Source organism: Scomber scombrus, chromosome 14 (genome assembly GCF_963691925.1).
Source record: "Scomber scombrus chromosome 14, fScoSco1.1, whole genome shotgun sequence".
Lineage (NCBI taxonomy): Eukaryota > Metazoa > Chordata > Actinopteri > Scombriformes > Scombridae > Scomber > Scomber scombrus.
Window position 1 is genome coordinate 26,018,129 of NC_084983.1, and position 23,356 is coordinate 26,041,484.

At 41.1% G+C, this 23,356-nt stretch overlaps 1 protein-coding gene across 1 annotated transcript; it reads left to right on the top strand.

Moving 5' to 3' along the window:
* The first annotated feature begins 448 nt into the window (after positions 1–448).
* ssh2b (slingshot protein phosphatase 2b) lies at positions 449–23,284 on the top strand. Its single transcript, XM_062433615.1, has 15 exons — positions 449–665; positions 6,145–6,188; positions 15,674–15,786; positions 15,993–16,057; positions 16,199–16,320; positions 16,415–16,480; positions 16,623–16,688; positions 16,870–17,064; positions 17,306–17,399; positions 17,580–17,708; positions 18,059–18,105; positions 18,281–18,427; positions 18,548–18,748; positions 18,863–19,910; positions 20,339–23,284. Exons 1-15 carry the CDS (start codon positions 603–605, stop codon positions 21,620–21,622), a joined length of 3,684 nt encoding a protein of 1,227 aa, XP_062289599.1. The 5' UTR covers positions 449–602; the 3' UTR covers positions 21,623–23,284.
* Positions 23,285–23,356: the final 72 nt, after the last annotated feature.

Sequence of the window (23,356 nt, forward strand, 5' to 3'; positions counted from 1 at the left end):
ACAAAGACATCAAAGAACAATATAGTAAAACATTAAATACAAAATACTATACAAAATACTAAATACTAAATACTATTATTAACAGCGATATATGTATTCAGTAACATGTTAAATATAAAAAAAATAGGAAAAAAACCTTCCTGAGTTTAATCTTAAAGGTCAGCCTTCAGATGTAACCCCCTTTGTAATCATCAACATTTTCATAAGTGAATTAAATTAAATTAATTTACGATGTCACGGATTACAGTTAAATTTATTTTGTAATTAAATTATGTAACTAGTTACTCCCAAACACAGTTTAGCACTATCAGTAGCAGGTAGTAGGCTTACTGAGTGACTGACACTCATCACAGTTTTGTTTACGTCCGGCACGCACACAGTTAATCAGGATTGACACGCCAGGGCTAGTTGCGCATGCGCAGGTGGCGCTGACAGAGGAAACAGCCGGGGAGTAGTCAAATAGTCTACGATCAGAGAGAAAGAGAGAGGAAAACGAAAGAAGACCAACAACCCGAGCTCGGTTGGGGTTCCTGCCCCTCCAAACAATTATGCTCGTCTCTCCGCTGTCGCTTCCTCTCAGGTGTCCGTTTCCCGGTCGCTGAATGGCGCTGGTTACCGTGCAGCGTTCACCGACCCCCAGCACCAGCTCCAGCCCCTGCGTTTCGGTAAGAGCCGCCTTTATTGAACCTTCCTCCACCACCACCGCCACCACCGACAACAAACCTGAATCTTTTTTGCTATGAACGGCGACGTGAAGCTTCATTTCCGCTGTCTTTTTTTTCTTCTCGCCTGCTGACTGTCATAAACTGCCTTGCCTTTGTACTCGTGCGCATGCGCGAAATATAGCAGCTCATCATTGTCATTTACAGTATATGAGTGTTTACGCGTTGTTAAGTTGGGGAAAAAGGGTTTCTGTTGCTACTGTATGAAAAGATAATACACTGTCGTTAGCTTAAGAGTGACTTTTGTCAGTTTCACCTCCAGTTTTAATTGTTACCCTCTGTTGACATGGTCTCTATGCACATTTCCGCCAGTTCAAAGGTTCAACTGGGAGTTAGCTAGCTACAATACACTCTTCAAAGATAGAGAAGCTCCCGTCTTTCATCGGCTGTGTGGTGAATATTGAGGGCTTTCCTTGTCCTCTGTGTGGCTGCAGATTATAATCTTATCTATGTAATGTTGTTTAGTTGCTGGGTTGTCCTGTAGCTATCTAAACCACTAAGAAATATGTCACGCACTTCCGGTCTCAATAAGCGCCTTGTGACACGCATGGACGGTATTTTACTCTTGCAGTGTTGTTGTCTACTGCCTTACTGTGTGTCTTCCTGTCTTCCTCTCTGCATGCCTATTATTATAGTTGTCTGTCACCTCCCCAGACTGTATCTCTGTGTTCCTTGTCTGTATGTTTCTTTACCCGTCTGCACCCCTCTTCCTGTCTTTTTCTCCCTCTGTGTGTGTTTGTAGTGAAGGCAGGAGAGTGTGTGTCCATGCAAAGCAGCAGTGTGGAACAGGTGGTTTTCCTGTTGCTCTTCACTCTGCTTGTCTTGTTTTCTACAGAAGCAGAAAAACCCCATCAGACAAACAATCAGGGAGCGAGTGAGGAAGTAATATGCTCGCACACACTCTCTGTTTCCCATTACATTCACAACTTTATACACTTACTGTGTACTTGTGTTACTCTTCTTCATCAGAGTTGTGATTTTAAACAATATGCTTGTCTTCCCAGTGCTGGTTGATTAGATATTGTTACTCTTAATTCTGTTTAGGAAATAATAAATCACCCAAACATTGATAAAATCCTCATAATCGTTTATATTAGGGCTGCAACTAACGATTATTTTCATTATCCATTAATCTGTCGATTTATTTTCTCAATTAATCGATTAGTTGTGCAGTCCATGAAATGTCAGAAACATTTCGATCACTGTTTTAAAAAGCCAAAGATGAAATCCTCAAATATCTTCTTTTGCCAATAACAGCCCACAACCCAAAGATAGTATTTTTTTTGTTAAGAAATTTAAAGAAACCAGAAAATATTCACATTTAAGAAGATAGATAGATAGATAGATAGATAGATATACTTTATTGATCCCAAGCTGGGAAATTACAGTGTAGCAGCAGCATTACACAGACACATAGTGACAATAACAACATATAGTATAAGGATATAAAGAATAAGAAAAACAAACTATACATAATAAAATAGCAAAATATACTGTAAGTGACTAAGTTATGACCAGAGTTTTTTTTAGCTGTTATTATACAGTGTGATGGCATGAGGCTGGAATAATAATTAGTTTTCATATGTATAATATTACATTTGACAACTTAGTATGTTGTGACAAATAGTAACGATGGATCATATAACAAGTGTTTAGCATCTGTTCTGTTTAACACGTGAATTCAGTACCTGATAAATCAAGTTGCTTCATCAGAAATGATATAAAAGTTCAGTATTGCCATAAAGCTCATTGATTCGTGGCTCCAAATAAACGAATAGCAAAATCTTCGATGGATGGCAAAGCTTATACTGGCATAATGCCCGACACATAAAGATCAAAATGCACCAGTATGAAGCCAGTTTCATATTTGTTTCCTTGATAGTTGGATCCAGCTGAAGATCAGAACAACAATGTCACTAATCACAAACTGCAGTAAGGTTATTTTCAGTCTCAAACTGTCTGTGGAAGTTGTGGTCTTGAAAGGGACCCTACCTTTCACACCTTTTTGTGTTTTTTTTTCTTAGCAAAACAGGTTCTGTGAGTCGGCATAATGATAACTCTCTTTCTCTGTGTGCACATACATTTGTTCTGACTGTATGTCCGGAGTGACGAGTGACGAGTGTACGTAACAAGAATTTTTTACATCGTCAACATTGCATGCACGGTGTATAACGACCGTTTCTGTCCTATTACTGGTAATTTATGTAAGAGATGTGATAGTGAAACTGAGAGTCTTTCGTGGTGACTGTGGTTTGACCTGTAAAAGCTATAGAGGAGGAAGATAAGCAGAGTGTGATTTAGCAAGGTGAGGCAGACGGGCAGGGCGGACAAAGATGTGAACCGTTTTCTTGTGGAAAATATGCTTTCAAGTTTGAACCCGCATACACACAGTGATAACGCATGTCTGGTTTCCTGTTGTCATGTGACGTGTGTGTGTGTGTGTGTGAATGTGGAGTCTTGTGCAAAGTTTCTCATGATATGCCGGCTAGCACCATTTTTACTTGAACCTGTCCGGCCTCATTGCCTGTGCCTCGTTATGAGGGTGTTTTGTAGGGAAAACAAACATGTACAACACATTCATTTGGTCTTAGTTTTAACTCGGTGACCCCCCCAGATATTCTCGGCTGTAACTTGTGACTCCCGTTGCAGTACAGACGTCTCTCCAGGGATGCAGATCCTTAGCCAGACTGCACATTTCCATAAGTTTTGGGAAAATCTTCTCCGATTTTCATATATGCAAAACATCTGTGTGTGTGTTTTCTCATCTAAACAAGGGTTGGGTGTATTTCACGATGTTAGGACAAAGTGACATGGAACAACAGGTTTGTCTAATCTGGTGAACTAAGAATAACAGTAGTAGTAGTTTACAGCACAAATGAATTAATAGACTTTTTTCGGAGTTGTGTCCCCTCACTCATTCATTGCTTCATGTTAAAGTTATTATTTATCTATCTATCTATCCATCTATCCATCCATCTATCCATCTATCCATCTATCCATCTATCCATCTATCTATCTATCTATCTATCTATCTATCTATCTTCCTTTATATCTATCCATCTATCTATCTATCTATCTATCTATCTATCTATCTATCTATCTATCTATCTATCTATCTATCTATCTATCTATCTATCTATCTATCTATCTATCTATCTATCTATCTATCTACCCATCCATCTATCCATCTATCTATCTATCTATCTATCTATCTATCTATCTATCTATCTATCTATCTTCCTTTATATCTATCTATCTATCTATCCATCTATCCATCTATCCATCTATCCATCTATCTATCTATCTACCTATCTATCTATCTATCTATCTATCTACCCATCCATCTATCCATCTATCCATCTATCCATCTATCTATCTATCTATCTATCTATCTATCTATCTTCCTTTATATCTATCTATCTATCTATCCATCTATCCATCTATCCATCTATCCATCTATCCATCTATCCATCTATCCATCTATCCATCTATCCATCTATCTACCTATCTATCTATCTACCCATCCATCTATCCATCTATCCATCTATCCATCTATCCATCTATCCATCTATCCATCTATCCATCTATCCATCTATCCATCTATCTATCCATCTATCTATCTATCTATCTACCCACAGAAGACGTGTCAAATACGTTATTTCTCAACATTGGGTGTTAGGCTGGTTGTAATTATAGACTCAGGTATGTAGCACAAAGTAAGGTATTGGATTTGTCTTTTCTTTTTTTAAATTGGCTCCAGATACTTTTACACAAGGTGTTCAACAATCCACATGATCTATATTATAAATATATCAATTGCACGAGCCCGCAATTGGAGACCTGCTTTGAATACCGAGGCTGCGAGAGGCTGAGCACATCATCACAGATGTTAATATTGAACTGGATCTGCAACAGAGTCACAAGACCCGACGGTAAAATCCTGGCATTCAAATCCTTCTTGACTTTGCTTCAATAATATCTAGGCCAAAACATGCCAGCTCACTCACACTACAAATTAAATACAGTGTGCACAATTAGCATTAGCTGTCTCAGTCCTTGTTGTGGACGTCACAGATAAGAAAAGATATTGTGAAATGATTTTTCTTCCTCAATCAGTCTGAATTGAGACATTGATTTCATGTTTTTGTCTGTGCTCATTGTGGCCCATCATCAACCTGTAATCCACGCCTTCCTTTTATGAAGCTGTTAATGGTTTTGTAATGTAGTTAAGCCCGCATACACTGTAAACAAGATAAGTGCCAACAGGCATTACAGGGTAATTGCCAGGTGTTTGTCGGCCGCTAATCCCTCCGAATCTTCTAAGGCTTCGTTTTCCACACTTTGCTGATGAGATGTGATTTTGGATTTTCCTCCTCTTCCCTCTCTCTTGTCTCTCTGCTTGTTTTTAGTGTGAGAATATGTTATTCTGTGACCGGCCACACCTTAACAACAGACTGAGGTCATTTTCCTGGAGAGTGCACAAATTGAGTTGAAGCTGAAGTCTGCTCTCCCTCCTGTCTCTCTGAGTTGCTGCTCTGCTCATTCAACACTGCTTGTATATTTAAAGTGTTTGTGTGTGAATATAGAAATATATAATCTCTCCTTTAAAAAAAAAAGAAATCAGGATATAACATTTAATGTTGCCAAAACATTTCACTGTTTTTATTTATTACCTCCCTTATTTGAAGATGGGCTTTACTATAATAATCCAAGCTTTATTTATACAGAACTTTTCTTAAATAAGTTACTTTATAGAGCATCTTATTGAAACATCAACATTATGCTTATAATTACAATTAGTTAAAATGACAGTTAAAAAAGAAGACAAAGGCTGGTCCGTCTGTCTTTTAACTGTGGCTGCAAGAAAATAGTTTTCCTGATGAATCAATTTGTTGTTTGGTCCATAAAATGGTGAAACATGCAGATCACTGGTGACGTCTTTTTAAATGCCTTGTTTTGTCCTCAACAGTCCACAAACCCAAAGATATTCAGTTTTTCGTCATAGAAGACTAAAGAAACTAGAAAATATCAACACATGTGAAGCTGGAATCAGAGAATCTTGACTTTTATTCTTTAAAAGAAAAAGTCTTAAAAACCATTAATTTAATAGTTGGCAATTAATCGATTAATTGACTAATCATAGCTCTGTTTTTGATGAAAAATGTGTGCTGTAAATACAGTGCTACATAGTTAGGAGATCTAAAGTAATTAAAATCTCTCTTAAGTTACTTATGAAATATTTAAACTTGCATATGATTAATTATTGTAATACATAAACATACACATAATTAACATATATGCAATAATTATATTGATTTCAATGTTAGGTTGTGTCTCTACTGTGCAGCTCAGTTACTGTTAATCCAGTGTTTTAATGTACTTCCACATTATAATGTGTCATTTTGTCATTTTATCTCCTCAGGAGTCCGGTAGTGGGGAGGATGATCGCCGCTCTCAGCCAAGGAGGTAAGAATAAATAAATATACAAATAAAAAATAAAAAAACAAATATGAAAAAGAAGTCTGGATCACAGTTATATTTTACTGGTGGTAGTTTTAAGAGACTGGTTAAGTGTCAGCGAGCCCTGACTTCTGAAGTTAGCTTGGTGGACAGGGAAGAAAATAGTCTTTACCTGAAGTAGCACTTGATGATTAATCATTAAGTGTTTCTGACCCTGCGGGACTTCCTTCCTGTGCTGTTGAGTGTGAGTTCCTGTGCTATTGTCGCCTCGGGTGTTGCGCTAGAGTTGAGAATCTGGTTCGTCCTGTGTCACTCAACCACATACGCAACTTTTTTTGTCCACCACTTATCAGAAACTCCCCTTATCTTCCACTCCCTGCTGTGTCAGTGTGTATTAGAGCTGCATGATACCAGTGAATCTTAGCCGCAGTAATACTCTTACTTCCTCTTTGCTTTATTTGTCCCTTTAATAACGGATGAAGTCCTGAAATCCTCTCATGTATGAGATAATTAGCTGTCCTTCGCTGGCTGTCCAACAGAGGGCAGCAGGGTCTGTGTGAGTCAGCGCTGTGTATGTGGGTCAGGGGAGCTGCAGCGCTTATCCAGGGGCAGATTGTTAGCCACTCCCAAAGTCAGAGCCTCTGTGTCTGTTTGGTCATTGAAGCTCTGTGCCATCCGACTGAGAGGGCCGTCTGTATTTGTGCAGCTGGGAGTGAAATCTATATTCACATGCTGAGGCTGTGTGTGTGAATACAGAGATAGGAACCGGTCATTTTGATTTAATGTATTTTGTTAACTGATAATATTTTCAGTGTCTTGTTTTGAAGCCGTTTTTATTTTACTTTTTGTTGTTTTGTTTACATTGTTTACACTCTGTTAGTCATTTAATCTCTTGTATCTTGTATTTAACGTTCAGATTCATGCTTCCTTTTCATACAGATATGCACATTTGGCTAAATGTAATTTTCAAGTTATATAAATTCTGTTTCATACTTAACAATGCTGGAGACCCAAACTTCATCTTCTAAGTTAACTGTGTGTTTTTGAGTATCTTTCGATATCTGGCACAGGCCACAGAGTTGATAAGACTCTGATAATCAAGGAAAATGTATGATTAAAGCATTTCACATAATGTCAACAGTCTAAACTGTCCTGTTAAAAGGAACATTTTCCAACAGATGAACAGAGAAAATGGAGATTTTTTTCAATTAAATCAGAACATGAAAAGTTAAATAATCAGATAAATATGTATGTTTATTTCTCGTCATATAAATCTGCAAGAAGAGGGGTAGAAAGTATGATTTATTTATTTTTGGCTCAATTTTTGGCATATAGACAAATAATGAAGATATGTTGTATTGCCTGGAATGATAGATAATGTACCAAGAGAGCAATACTTATTACTTTGTATTTTGTCTAATAAAACGGTCACATATATCTTCTTGAGCATTAATCTGCCATAGTAATTGCCACAATTACTGATTTTATACATGTATATCACAGAGTGGGCTAAAACTGTCTGCTGGTGAGACACAGCAAAAGCATGAGAGGTCATGAACTGGCGGAGTAAAATGAGTCTTTACCAGTTATGGTGGTTAGTTTGGGCCAAAGTAGTGTTGTCTGGTTCTCTCATTACTATTCCATGCACTGCCTTGAAGTCCAAAACTGCAGTGTTGTGTACAGAGAGGGAACAGGAACTCAATAAAATGATGCCCGTCCTCCGAATTTATGCTCTGGAAGACTTTTGAAGTAGGTTGTCTGTCCTTAGCGTCACCGCTGACGACAGCAGGACTGCCCGTCGTGCAGAAGTTGGGCAGCTACAGCCGAGCTGAGCCCAGACACAGGTAGCAACAGTTGAGTCAGAGTGGAATAAAGGCTGTAATGATGCTGCGTGTCCGTCGTGTGCGCAAGCAAGGCCCACTGCAGTGCTGCTGATTGAAGCCGGTGACGTCAGCAGAATAGTGACATCAGCTGAAGCAGTAACGTCACTGCAGGATCGACAGAAGGGTAATCGGAGGGAGCAAGAGGAGTATTTCTGTTCTTCTACAATCTGGAGTTTTTTAGTTGGATGAAAACAAATGAGGGATTATTGTCTGAATGGGAAAGACATTGAATGGATTACATGAGTGGTGTTTTGTTTTCCACACACTTGCATTTTTCTTACAGGTTGTTTGTGTGTCTCTAAGACTCCAAATCAATGTTTTCACTCACTTTGTTGTAATCTAATATATGTTGTGCGTTACTGTGCCTGACAGATCGATTAGACTTTAAATAATCGGATTGACTTACTGTTGCATACAAATGCCTATACAATCAACTGCTGATAGGATAGATGCTAATCAATTGTGTGTGTGCTTCAAATAAACAGCAAATACCAGTTAGCCCTGGTTTGTACTGTATTATATATGAGATATTGTGATCTCTAAGGTGACTGTCTGTGTGTTTGTACACATGGAGACATCAGAGCAACAGACTAGTGTCCGGTGTCTGTCTGACTGTGTGTAACATCCACATCTCGGCCTTCGCTTGTTGTCATTGGATGGTGTGAATTTCAGCAGTCAAACGAGAGACAGTGAGCTGGAACTTGAGAGATTGGTCCAACAGCACAAACATAAACATGTGTGTTGTTATGAGTCCATGACCACGAGGAAAAGTAAGGCACATTTTGCTGGGCTATGATTGTACCTCGCTTTGATTTTATTCATATTTGACGTAGGCTATTAAACAAAGTAAATATTAATTCAGTGGCTATTTCAACATGTAGTAGCCTAATTTAAACCCCCAACAGAAAGCTGCTTAACACATATGTCCTCTCATCTAATATCCTGCTTAGTAGATTAACATTTTACACTATTTCAACACTTTTATTTAACACAATTTTACATATTATACATATTGGAGTCATTGATTTTAAGACTAACATGTGACGATATGTACATGAATATTAAATAAAATACTTCTATTGGATTGCGAAGAAACGGACAACCCATGTGTGGCAGCTTGCTTCAGGAGGAGACAGGTAGAAACTCAAGGTTTCTTAAAGAAAACCTGCCAGCGAGCAGGTTATGTTCACAGAGTCAGTTACCATGGTGACTGACTCAGAGTTTCAGTTACCTCTCTTTCTGGAACGGATAACACAGAGTTTCCCTCATCTCAGGGTTAACTTACTCTGAGTTTTCACATAACCCGCTTTCTGGAATACAACCCTGATCCATGGAGACTGAAAGCAGGACAAATTGTTAGCTTAGACCTATAATACCTTAACAAAATGTAACAAATGTTTCTATCTCCAATTGAAGAACGATGATCAGGAGTCAGTGAAAAGAAAGTATCCTCATGACAAATGAAATAAGTCTGTGGTGAGAAACTTGATTACCTAACAGGAAGCTGTGGTGTTGATTGGGTAACTGTCAGATGAAGCAGCTGTTATCAGTCGGTGATCAAGGCGTCTGGATGAGTAATTAAGTGTCATTAGTGTCATAACGACTTTAACCATTTACAGTTTATGTCTAAACTCTTCCTCTGCTGCATATCCTGTGCTCCATGTTTACACTTTTTGCTTGACAGTATTTTTATATTATTTAGTGTATCATTAGACTAATAAACCATTTTCTGCTTGTAAAGATCACAGAGGCTGTATCATTATGTTGAGTTAATAAACCGGTCTAGACCTGCTTCGTGTGAAAAGCACCCTGAGATAACATCTGTTGTGATTTGGTGAATTCAACTGAATTAAATCCACTTCACCACTTCAACTTGCTACTGAGATTAATGAGGGTCAAGGAGAGAATACACATGTTTAAAGAAATGCATAGCACATGCTGTGTAAAAACAGCACTGCAGTTGTTGTTGTTGTTTATCCTGTGATATGAATTGGCAGTCAAGTGGTGGCCACACATTTACTCTCAGTTCGTAATCTATCCTATAAATTTAAACCACGAGGGATCAACAAGCAAGTCTAAGGTCAAGTTTCTCCTCACGAGTCACCTCATGTCTCCTTTTTGATTTCTCAATCCTTTTTCCGTTGTTGTGTTGTTGTTGTCGTGCCGTTCCTGGAAGCAGATTAGGTGTCGAGTGTCGCTGACTGTGGTGAGATTTTTCCCCTAAAGACTTCAGACCTAGAGTTAGTTACGCAACGTCGTCACCTTTCCTCCAGCAGCAGGGTTAAGACAACAGAAATGGGATCAGTGTGTGACCCGCACTCCCCAGAGGATACCCCTCTGGGTATGGGGAGTAATTAATGCTTAAGCAGGAAAAGTGTTGTCATGGAAGGTAAGTTACCAGGTTTCCGATTATGTTGTCAGCGTGAGAAGAGAAAATTGTCAGTTGGGCTCGACGATAGAGACAACAATGACACCAGCCTATAATTAGGAGACCCTCTGCTGACAGATAGGGACTATGTCTTGATGTGGAGGCAGTGAAACTATTTCATGTTGTGTATTGTTCATTAAACTGGACTGAATTAAAACCATAGACTGTATATAAAATGGACGTAACATCCGTGATGTCACCCATTGGTTAGTGGACTGCTGCTTGGAAGCGAATAGTTTCGGATCTGAGCAGCGCCATCTTGAACATTTCAGGTGTATGCCGGGTAAAATAAAAACAGGGATTCTACTTATATGGGCATCAGGAGGAGAATGAGGCGCCCTCCTGAACCTGTGAACCAATCAACCTGTCAATCACGACGTAGCCACGCCCTAATGCATACCCTGCTTTATCGTCAAATATAAAATCAGGGAGGCCAAAATGTCCCAAATGAACATCATACTGCATTGAAGAAGGCTTTAAACTAGCGATTGAGACCATAAACACATTTTGAAAATGTTTACTGAGGTTAGAAATCAAGTGAGAAGTTGGTGAATTCTCCATTGACTTGTATAGAGACGGAAGTCCTTTTGACACCAAAACGGTCGCCCCCTGGTGGCCTTTTGATAGAATGCAGTTTTAAGTTACTTCCGTGAGTTTTTTTTTTATAGTGCATATATTCTGTGCTTTTCATGCCTTGCTTGAACAGTTTAAATATAGTGTAATGCTATAATGCTGCACCATCTGCATGTCTGCTGCACATATACAGTATGTAATGAAAGGGGCATACCATCGGGATCTGTTTGAGCAGCCACTTCCGGTTCTATGGTATGCAGAAGGAAATCCACATGAATTTCTACAATATCTAGAGGTTATTGTAAACCAGTGAGTTAATAAATATTAGAAAGATACTGATATAACCCTATAAAAGGTTACATGTTGTTGTCGATGGCTGTCATATGCATTCAGTAGGGCATTAATTACATCTCATACAGTCGTCTACACGCCGATTGGACCATGTGTCTCTGGTCTCCTCCCCTCCAGCAGCAGGATGTACCGCAGCCTGCTGCAGACTGACAAATGAAACACTACCACAGAGCAGATGTTCAGTAGCACCTGCTCTACATCAGCAAGTACCAATTAACTGCATGTCCGTTCATCTCTGCTGTCTATAAATATCCTATTCTCGCGTTTTTTTCTTTTAAATCTCGTGTTTGGTGTGATGTAGACTGATTTTATCCCAAATCCGCGACACAAGGCAAAAAACGCACCTGAGCTGCTGCGTTTTTTACAACAGTCCCAACACTGCAGAGCGACTATATCGGTAACTACAGTCCGCTTCTGTGTGCCCTGCCACCGCCACCGGAGCAGCGATGCCTCCTGGTGTTGTGACCGCGCCACGGAGCTCATCAGCCGGCTGCTTCTGCGCGTGCTGCGCGGGGAAGATGAGACCTTATTTCACCGAGAACTCAGTGATCTCTCAGGGGGAAATATATCACCTGTAAGTTTAATGAATACACTGCGCTCACTGCAGAGTCCTAGGCTTTTTCTTTGTGAGGTATTTAGCTGTAAGTTGAGCTGGTGTGATGTCTGTAATGTAGGCTGCTGGGGTCTGGTTTTACTGTTCACTGGGTGGTTTGACGAATGTGTAATCTTGAGGCTTACTTGGACAATCCCCTTGTATCCTGCAGTGACACTATTATTATTCTCAGTGGTCCCGCTCTTCAGTAAACTAGTATGACAAAGGCATGTGGTTTTTCCATGATGACTTAATGGGAACTGGGAAAGGATATGACAGCAAAGCAGCAGAAGCAAAGTCTGTAACTGCAGGAAGATGTTTCCTTCCCTTTCTCCTCTGCTCACATTTTGTTTTAACGTTGAGCTTAAAATGCACCTAGAGGGAGCTCAGCATAAAAGCACACAGTGTACCAACCTGATACAGACTGTTCTTAAAGCAGAGGATGTGATGAATATTTCCTGCCGAGCATCGTCGGAGGACAAATGACAAGAATGAAACCTGCAAGCATTTATTGGCAATTTATTGAGTTAATTTCTTTACACTTAAGCATCATTTTCACTTGTAAAGGAATGTGTGTGTCTGTGTGCATTAATGGGAGGATGCAAACTCAGCTGTTAGCCTCCATCCTCTGTCACTTATTGGTGAGGTCTGAGGACAATAATGTTATGATTTAAAAAAGGGGAAATTCAAAAATACATGGTGTTTACTCTTAACAACTTCTGTCCAGTGTTGTTGGTGTTGTTAGTGTGCCCAGTCCCTGTCGCTGTTCCCCCTGTTGGCCTGGGGAGGGCGTAGAGGCTTTTCCAGAGTTAAATTAGGGGGATTGTTATTCTTGCAGACATTCAGACTAAATGCCTCAGATGTAGGTTTACTTTGTAAGAAACAATTAAGTCTTCTGATTTCACCATGATGGAAAGCATCTCTGAGTTAATTTCCCCACTTGGGAATGTAAGTGGATGCTTTTAAGCCCCATTCTGAAGCAGAAGACTGCCTAATTGTTACTGTTGTAATTAATAATAATAATAATAATGCATTTTATTTAAAGGCACCTTTCAAAGCACTCAAGGACACCTTACAAGGCACTAAAACACGACAACAGTACATCAAACAATATAAATCAGATAACATTTAGTGCAAAGATAAAGAATAAATATGAATGTGACTATAAAGTGCATCAGTACAATAAATAAGCAAGAACGTGATTGCATAGTTAGTGTGAGACAGAGTATGCCACTCTGAATAGGTGCGTTTTCAGGCGGGATTTAAAGGTGGAAACAGAGTCAGAAGTGCAAATGTCTGGTGGGAGAGAGTTCCAAAGGCGGGGGGGCAGATCGGCTGAAGGCTCTTGACCCCATGGTGGTAGTTAAGTTGTCAGATGGGGCAAACAGCTGGTTGGCAAAGGAGGTTCGGAGAGTTCGGGAAGGTGTGTAGAAGTGAATCAGTTCAGAGAGATATGATGGTGCCAGGTTGTGAAGGATCTTGTAAGTGAGGAGTAGAATCTTAAAGTCAATGCGGGATTTGATAGGGAGCCACACACACACACACACACACACACACACACACACACACACACACACACACACACACACACACACACACACACACACACACACACACACACACACACACACACACACCTCTACCTCTGTCCATCCCCTCCCAGCAGACGATGTCAGAATGAGACTTCCTCTCTCTAATACACCTTCCTTATAGCTTCTTCCTGTATTTATCTTTGCACCCGGCATTGAGCTTTGGGCAAATAGAAAGTCAAGGGATCACTGTTTGTTGAATCTACATTCTTACAAAACACAAGGAGACCTTTTCTCTCCACTTAATCCCAGGGGCCACAAAACTCTTTGTTGAGCATAAGCAATGTGCAACGATGAACATTCTTGCTAGCTATGATTTGCCTTATTTACCACAACTTGAAAAATATTCAATAAACGTCACAGAAGTGTGAAAATCAAAGGAATGCATCAGGGATCCAAGTCCGTCACATAGTTCTATTGTTCGGCCAGCAGTAGCGCCAAGTAGCTTAGTCTGAGCTACCCATTTCATGCCAGTTCTTCAAATATGCGTCATAAAGTACTTAAGTCTAAGCCTGAGCTAATTAAGTTGTGATTGCTTATTGAGTAGAAAGATAAAAAAGGTTCATGTGGAGAAGATAATTGGTTGGTTAAATGGGTGGACTTCTATTTGCATGGAACCAAAAAAAAGAGTTATCTTTTTGTCCTCTATAACTCAATATATGTTTGTGTTTCATGCCTCATGTCATTTTATGAACACTTAAGTTCATTTAAGCCGGCATGTAATTGGAACCAGCTGGTGTTTGTTGCACAGTCGAGTGTCTTGAGGTCGTGTCTGTCCGTTATTGTTTGGTATGAGATGTTTGTACAGGATGTCATGTGTGTTTTGTGAGAAAACAACACAAGATTAAATCACATGTAGAACACCAAATCCCTCATATTCAATATTCACCAGATGTTTTCATGCTGTAGAAAGAGAAACAAAACAAAAAGACTCTTTCATACAGTTGAGGAGATACACAAGAGAGCTGAAGAATCATTGAATGTACACTTTAGTTCTTTAATTGGTTCAGTAGTGTGTTTGACTGTTGGGGAAACCTCTTCAGCAAACAAGACCAGATGAGTCTACAGCTCTGTGAGGCTCATATGGCTCATGGTGCCCCACTCCCCTCCTTACAAGACACATACAACACCCGCCTCACCCGTAAAGCTACCTCGATTGTGTGCGACACCGGCCATCCCGCACACAGTCTGTCCACCCTCCTACCCTCTGGAAGGAGGTATAGGAGCCTCCTACCCTCTGGAAGGAGGTATAGGAGCCTCCTACCCTCTGGAAGGAGGTATAGGAGCCTCCTACCCTCTGGAAGGAGCTATAGGAGCTTCCTACCCTCTGGAAGGAGGTATAGGAGCCTCCGTGGCCGCACCGAAAGACTCAGAAACAGTTTCATACACCAGGCTGTCAGAAACCTAAACTCTCTCCCCTCACTCCCTCCAGCCATATCCTCCTGTCGGGCAGGAAGCTGAACATTTTTGCTGCCTTACCAAATTGCCTTTTGCACTATCATAACTTATACAGAACTTATGCTACTGAGTCATACTCAGTAAATTCCTACATTGCACATTTCTTTTTATATCTATATCTTTTACCGGCTATCTTTATATGTTTATATGTTTACTTTAGAACAGGGAAATGTCTTGTCTATCTGTTGCCTGTGCACTTTATGTTTCACCGTGGGAGAGTGGGAAACCTTGGGATTCCTTGTATGTCTTGACATGTGAAGAATTGACATTAAAGCCACTTTGACTTTGACTTTTAAAGACAAAGCTGAACTTGCTGATGTTTAGCAAGCTTGTAAGTTTATCATTTTCACTGTCTTGCTAATTGGCGATTTAAAAAAAAAAAAAAAAAACACAGGTTAGGTGAATGGGGAACCTCATTAGAGACGATGTCTGTAACACATTTCATTGCAATTTTAATCATTCAGTCATTGAGAGATTTCAACCTGGACCAAAGTGGTTGACTGACATTGCCATCCCTGCCGTGTAGCTAACCAGGCTTACAGACTTTTCAGGATGAATTGTGTTATTACTCACCTTATTTTATTGCATCTTCTCTCTCTCTCTCTCTGTCTGTCCAGCATCAGTGAAAGTTTCCTGACAGTTAAAGGGGCTGCTCTCTTCTTACCTCGAGGAAATGGCTCCTCCACTTCCTCTGCCTCTCGCTTCTCACAGCTGCGCAGCAAACATGCAGGTGAGGTAAAAGGTCCTCGAGCATGTTCAGCATTAAGCAACAACCCACCATGTCACACTTTAAAGATGCTCTTGAAATGTTCAAATAAGCACAGAGCACAAGTAGTAATAATAATGAGTGTAGTCAAAACAAATGGTGGTTTTATTTGCTGCTCCAGTTCATAACATTGATCAGATGTTTTGTTTTACTACTTTTCATCTTACCAGGAGACATCCAGCAGCATCTACAAACCATGTTCATTCTCCTCAGACCAGAGGACAACATCAAACTGGTAGGAACACACAATAACACACACACACACACACACACACACACACACACACACACACACACACACACACACACACACACGCAATAATCTGAAGGTTGTCAATCAACTGTCGAGACACTGACTAAATTTCTCCTCCTTCAGGCGGTCCGTTTGGAGAGCGCCCACACTCAGGTCACCCGCTACATGGTGGTGGTTTCAACCAACGGTCGCCAGGACACCGAGGAGAGCGTGGTGCTGGGTATGGATTTCAGTCCAGTAGACAGGTGAGAGATTAAACATCCAGAAACAAATATGTGCCTTCCTGTTTTTGATATGGTGCATTAAAGTTGTAACATGGAGGCTTTTTTCCCGTCCCAGCTCATGTTCGGTGGGGCTGGTTTTACCCTTATGGAGCGACACACTGATACATCTGGACGGGGATGGGTATGAACATTTCCAACATATCATGCTTTAATTACAGAGCCAACACACACCAAACATCAGGCTGCAAAGATGGCTGATGGCATTTAAAACTTTTTTTTTTTTTTGCCTCTCTCCTCTGTGCTCCCTCTCTTCTTGCTCCCAGGGGTTTCAGTGTGTCTACAGACAACAGAGTGCATGTATTCAAGCCCGTTTCTGTGCAGGCCATGTGGTGAGTCACACTGTATTAATCACATGACTTGGTAGAAATGGTTATACATAATATCTGCCATTTTATTGACTGCAAGTGTTCATCTAAGTATGTAAAGCATATCTCGGCCATTTATTTGTCGGTCTATATCTCAGACTCTCTTGACTTCATCTCATTTTCACTTCACTTCACTCACTCACAGGTCAGCCCTCCAATCACTCCATAAAGCTTGTGAGGTGGCTCGTGGTCACAACTACTTCCCAGGCAGCTTGTTCCTCACTTGGGTCAGCTACTATCAGAGTAGGGTCTCCTCAGACCAGGCACGAATCAATGAGTGGAATGCCATGCAGGACGTGCAGTCACACCGTGCCGATTCACCCGTCCTCTTCTCTGACGTGTAAGTGTCCCTTTTTTATTTTCTCCCCCTGTTTTTTCCATCTTGAGTTGAATTACTGTACTTGCCACTACATATACTGCATAGCAAAAATTATGAAGCCATTGTCTTGATAACATGAACCCTCCAATAGAAATACTACCATTCCATACTTGATTGTAATACACATTGTAAAGTGATTAGTTTCATATAAGGAAATGGGCTTATTTTATACATCATCTTTCAATGTCTAATGTGTCTGCAGACCTACGGAAAGAGAACTGACAGAGCGTCAGATCAAAACCAGTTTGAGGGAGATCATGATGCAGAAAGACCTCGAGAATGTCACCTGCAAAGAGGTGAGTGTTCGCGTTAGATGCTGGGCTTAAAATGCAACAAATTGGTTCCCTCCCAAAGTAGAATTGTATAAAATCTTGCATTTTCTAATTGCTTTTTAATATCAGAATTTTAAATGTAATGTGCCTACATTTAAGGTTGCTGTTTCAAGATTTGATCTGTGTGTCTGATGTGTTCTGTAGATCCGCACAGAGCTGGAAATGCACATGACATGCAACCTGCGAGAGTTCAAGGAGTTTATCGACAATGAGATGATTGTCATTCTGGGTCAAATGGACAGCCCCACTGAGATCTTTGATCATGTATTCTTGGTAGGTTGAACCCAGATCGTCTCATAGAGAAATCCATAAAATGAAGAACTGCTTAGCTGGATCACAAGTTAATTAAAAGAACAGTAGAGAATACTAAGTGTCTCATGAATAATTTATCTCTACTTTTTAGTGAAATGTATGAATATTGACCATAGATATCAGACTTAATCCTAGCTGGGGAACATGGCAAAATATGAGATGGGGTTGTGTAATCCGAAATTTACTTCGACAGTTTGCTCTTGTTTGGTTTGGAGTACCAGTGGATGTTAGGCTTGTCTTGCGACAGGATTTAAGCATTATGAAACACTCGATTGAAGCCTCTGAACTAGGATTGTGTTTGTTTCCTGCAGGGATCTGAGTGGAATGCATCCAATTTGGACGAGTTGCAGAAGAGTGGGTAAGAAGGGCAACAAAAACAACAAAAATCTGTTTATACTGATGAAGCTGTATTGAAGTCATTAAAATTATATCATTTTATTAGAATAACATTTAAATATTATGTGTTAAAATACTCTAAACATAGACTCTCATCTTCTAATCTCTCTTCTTACTCATGTGTCATTCTCACTCAGTGTCCAGTACATCCTGAATGTAACAAGAGAGATCGATAACTTCTTCCCCGGTGTGTTTGAGTACCACAACATTCGTGTTTATGATGAGGAGGCCACTGACCTGCTTGCCTATTGGAACGAGACCTATAAGTTTATATCTAGAGCCAAGTGAGTTTTTTCCTTTGCAGTCAGTTCCTTTTGAAAATCTTGACAAAATCATATTCTCTGCCTTAATGTTCACAGTGATGTGAATGCTGATGTGCATTGCTTGAATTATATCTAAACCAGGAAAGCTGGGTCCAAGTGTCTGGTGCACTGTAAAATGGGTATAAGCCGCTCTGCAGCCACGGTGATTGCCTACGCCATGAAGGAGTACGGCTGGGATCTGAAAAAAGCCTTTGATTACGTTAAAGAACGTCGAACTGTGACCAAACCCAACCCATCTTTTATGAGACAGCTGGAGGAGTATCAAGGCATACTGCTGGCCAGGTAACCACACACTCGAAAAAACATTAAGTATATATGTATGAACAAAAAAAAAAGCGGTGATATAAAATAATAGTTTTTTGTTTATCCCCTCCACTTTGTCACACACACGTACAGCAAGCAGAGGCACAACAAACTGTGGCGTTCTCACTCTGATAGTGACCTGTCTGAGCACCATGAGCCACTGTCTAAATCCCACGCCCAGCCACACAGCCTGGGCCGCTCCGATCCCCATAACCAGGCCAGCAACACTATGGGTCCCTCTGTGAAAGAGCTGCTGGAATCACTGGGGACTTCGTCCAGCACTGGCAAAGCAACACACTCCACTAGCCAGCCTGATACCGGCATCCACTCGAAACAGTTCAGCTCTTTATCCTTCCATGGGAAGGCATCTCTGTCAGTTGACACTGAAGCTCAAAGCCTTGAGGCCCCTTCTCATTCTGCTGTAGCCCAGATTAGCCAGCTGGACCCCCCTTGTCCTGAGTCCACAGCTGGCTCTGTGTCTCCATTATCTCCTCCACTCTCCAACGGCGTATGTGACTCTGAGGTGCAGCCGTCATCACCTCCTCTCTCCCGGCCAAGGGCAGCCACTTTGGTGCCTGAGCCTCAAAAGACAGACATGGTAACTGTTGCACAAACTGTTTTGCTGGGCCAACCTCACCCGCCTCCATCCCTTCACCACCTCCCCCCCTCTCCAGCTCCGTCTCCGACTCCAGCCTGTGTAGATGAGGTTATCAAACCACCGATGTTGTCCTGTTCTCTGCCTGTGATTAAATCGATGGCAGAGTCAGTGCCTGAGCCCACAACAACACAAACACCAAGCACACAACAAGCTGAACCCCACGGTCTGCCTGCACCAGTGCCTGTCAGAAAACCAGACTGTGACCCACACATGTGTGGCTCGTCTTCGGATGGCTCAGCAGCCCATCCTCCCATCACTAGTGATTTTATCAGCGACCCCAGTGCCATTCCAGAAGACGACAAAGTGTTGGATCACATTAACTTTTTCAGTGCCAGGGAAAAGTTCAAGGGAATGACTGAAGATGGTAAGACTCAAAGTGCTGCAGTGCAGCAGTCATCCCAGCCGAAGAGTTGTGGCAAGGAACAGCAATCACTGCCTCAAGAGATCTCCGTTAGCGAGGGAAAGGATGAGGAAAAAAGAAAGGTAAGGATCTGGCAAAACTTTCCAGAATGACTGCACACATAAAATTATTCTTTGTCATGCTCTTCTCAGGCATATGTGACTGGAAACTGGGTGCAGAAGTTTTTTTTTGTAGGGTAAAGCGTGTATAATACACCTAATATAATGTAATTATATCAATTATCAAATGATTACTGGGATTTTAAAAATGTAGGATATTTGGAAGTTTGTTAAACCTGCAGCAGTTACATATGGTTTCCAGTGATTCATTTGTTCCAGTAGTTTAACTTTTGGGTTTCTAAGTTCAAGGGTGCCACCTGGTGGTGTAAAGGTAGAACTCTCCATTGCAGAGCTTCTTCACATCTGAATCAGTTCTACTTACATGGTTTTGAATAAAGTTAAGGTTTACTGATTGTATTTGACATTGAAACTGTTATTTTTCTCTCTTGCAGCAAAACCCTGTGCAGGACACAGTCGCAGTGAACACAGAGGCAACACCTCTCGGCCCTCTCAGCCAACTGGGTCACAAGGACCCCCAGGACCAGGAAGAGAGGAAGTCAAATCAGGAAATAGAGGACAGTTGTGTTTTTTCACAGAAGGAAGCTCAGAATGTAAAAGAGGAAGCGAAAAACAAAGAAGACGAGGAGGCGGCTCCTACTCGTCTCTACAGCGATTGGACAAGGGGCTCTGTGCGGCGTGTCACGCGACAGCTGGAGCAGAGAATGAAACAGGATCATGACTCTCCGTCACCCTCCTCATCGCCGCCGTCCCTCCCCAGTAGCTCATCATGTTCTCAGTGGCGTCCATCCGGTGAAACAATGTCACAGGTGTCAGTGGATAGCGCAGAGCAGGAAGACAAAGAGGAGGATGATGGGAAGTTTAGTCCAATAAAGAGGGAGGGTGCTGATGTACTTGAGATGGGGGAACAAGGAAATGATGACAGAAGCACAAAAGGACACAAATTCCATCCTGCTGATACTCGATTGCTCTCTACCTCTTCTTTCCACCACTCAGCCCAGTCTCCCTTTGCCTCAGTGAACTTCCTGTGTTTGGAGGGCGTGACCGAATTCGAGTCGTGCACGGACACGGAGGCCCCTCCCCATGGTGACATTATTATGAGGGAGACATGGGAGACTTTGTGCGAGCTGGGCGCCTTTCTGCAGCAGGTCAGCGTGGGTGGAGCCCACAAGGCTAGGTGTGTGGACCAGGTTTTTGGCCTCAGTGGTGGTGCGACACGGAAGCGAGGTAGCAGCCTCCAGAAGAGGGGCAGAGAGGTGGAAGCCAGGATTCGCCAGGCAGGGCTGACCCCTCCATCCCTGATGAAGCGATCTGCATCTCTGGCGAAGCTGGGCTGTCTGGAGCTGCTAGCCAATGACCTGAGTGAGTGGGAGTTCAGCCGCTCCTCTGTAGCTCAATCCTCAGCAGAACATCCCATCCATACAGCTAATGATGACTCCAAGAAGCAGCGGGTCCACAACTCTCATTCCTCAGCCGACCAGCAGCCTGAAGTTGTCGGCATCGGCGCGGAGAGGCTTTCTGAAGCTGGAGAAACCTCATCAGAAGTCTCTCCACCATCAAATCAGAGTCCACAAAGATGTGAACTCCTTAATTCTGACCAAGACTCTCTGCTATTGCCTGGGCTGACACTCATAACAACAAGGCAGCAATATGGAAGGACTCACCCTCTGAGGCGGCTTAAGAAAAAAACTGTTAGTACCCTTTACCACACCATGTAGCCCTCACCGTGTATGTGTCTGTGTCTGTGTGGATGTGTGTGTATGTGTGAGAGAGGGATCTTGTGCACCTGTGAGAAAATGGAAATTTAGTATACATACATTGGATTCATTCAGCAAAACAAACCAATGCCTCTTGCCTTAAAGGAGATATTTATTAGTTTCTGTATGTTTTTCCACCTGCAGATCTGCCAAGAGCCTCTGTGAAATCTGATCTGAGGCACTTGTCTTGGTGCAAGAACAATTACAAGGCTATGAAGGTTCATTTTAAAGGATTCAAATTGAAATAGACGCCGTAGTACAAACACCTGCAACAAAATATCAATAACTAAGTTTTATATGAGTAACTTGTTTTTAATGTTGATAAGCCTGAGCCTGTATTTATATAGTCTTTACATCATTGCTGGCCATTCTCAACTTGACACATTTACTTGATCGCTGTTGGTGGATTGAATAGTCCCAAGCTGATGTTTGGTGGAATGTAGCTTCTGTTTTTCCCTCTTTTTCACTTCTCTTCACCTCCCAATGTTTAATAATTGTGCTGGATAGCTGCAAAGGAAATGACTTGGCTTCTGGTACAATCTGAAAGGTAAATGAATCCCTTCAACACTCCTGCACCAACGATTACACAACGTGATCATGTACAGATAAACCTGGGAGTGATTTTAGCAGAAATACTTTGTATTGATATTAATGATGTCAATCAGAGTCAGTTCTGCTGTCTTGAGACTGATTGTAAATGTGGGTTTTTAGTAGCAGCTGCATATCTAAACATGCAAGAGCTCAGGTGGAACCTCGGACCACACAGATTAGTGTTTTCAGTGGCTGTTAGATGTTTTATCTTTACATTTCTGCAGTTCATTGCAATTTATTTTTAAAACAAATTAGAAAGAGAAGGGGGATGCTGGTTGTTTTGTTCTGTTTATGTTCGTTCAACTGACTCACAATACCTCAATAAGTCCGAACCAAATCTGACCTGCACATCATGTCAGGCTCTGGATTCCTGGAATGTCCGTCTCAATCAGAAACTGTCATTACTCAATAAACTGAAGTAAACTCATCTCTTTCATGTCTTCTCACAGTTCTGATGCCACTCAACTAGATGTTTTCTTTTTGTATGTGTTACTGTGTGTGTGTGGGAGAAAGGGTTAGGGCGTTAAAAGACAAGGTGTATATTTGTGAGTTTACTGCTTCATTCTGTTCTGGGATGTAAAGGTCTGTGATGTGAGTGTTGACATTTTAGGAACTGTACATGTTTTTTTTATATATCTGGCTTAAGTCTGTGTGAGTGTGACTGTGTAGCACAACTTTACGATGTGGGTTTGTACTTTTTTATTTTATTTTGTTTTTTAACTGATGGTTGTCCCTTGTGTATGCATTTTAGGGGTGTGCCTGTGACTGGCAAGTGAAGCTTCTCTGCAGTCTATCAGAAATGTCTGTACAGGGAGGTCTGTCATACATGCACTTTACTCCCTTTTTTAATTTTAATGTGGCTTCTTTTTTTTCTTTTTTTTATGTATGGTTGCTACTTTCGGGGAACATGCTTAGGTAGTAAGCATTTGTTCGGTATGTGTGTGTATTATTAAACCTTTTTTTTCTTTCTTTTTTTCCCAATTTTATTTTAAACTATCAGTGTAAATATTCTTTTATATCATGTGCTTCAACTGTGACCATTAAAATAATGGAGATAAATGAACCTTTTTTTGCTGTGAGTTTGTTTAAAGTGATGTGATGTAG

Coding starts and splice junctions, on each gene's coding strand:
- ssh2b (XM_062433615.1), top strand. CDS start 603: ATGGCGCTGGTTACCGTGCAGCGTTCACCGACCCCCAGCACCAGCTCC. Junction 16,058..16,198: donor CAGAGGACAACATCAAACTG/GTAGGAACACAC, acceptor CTCCTCCTTCAG/GCGGTCCGTTTGGAGAGCGC. Junction 17,400..17,579: donor AGAATGTCACCTGCAAAGAG/GTGAGTGTTCGC, acceptor TGTGTTCTGTAG/ATCCGCACAGAGCTGGAAAT.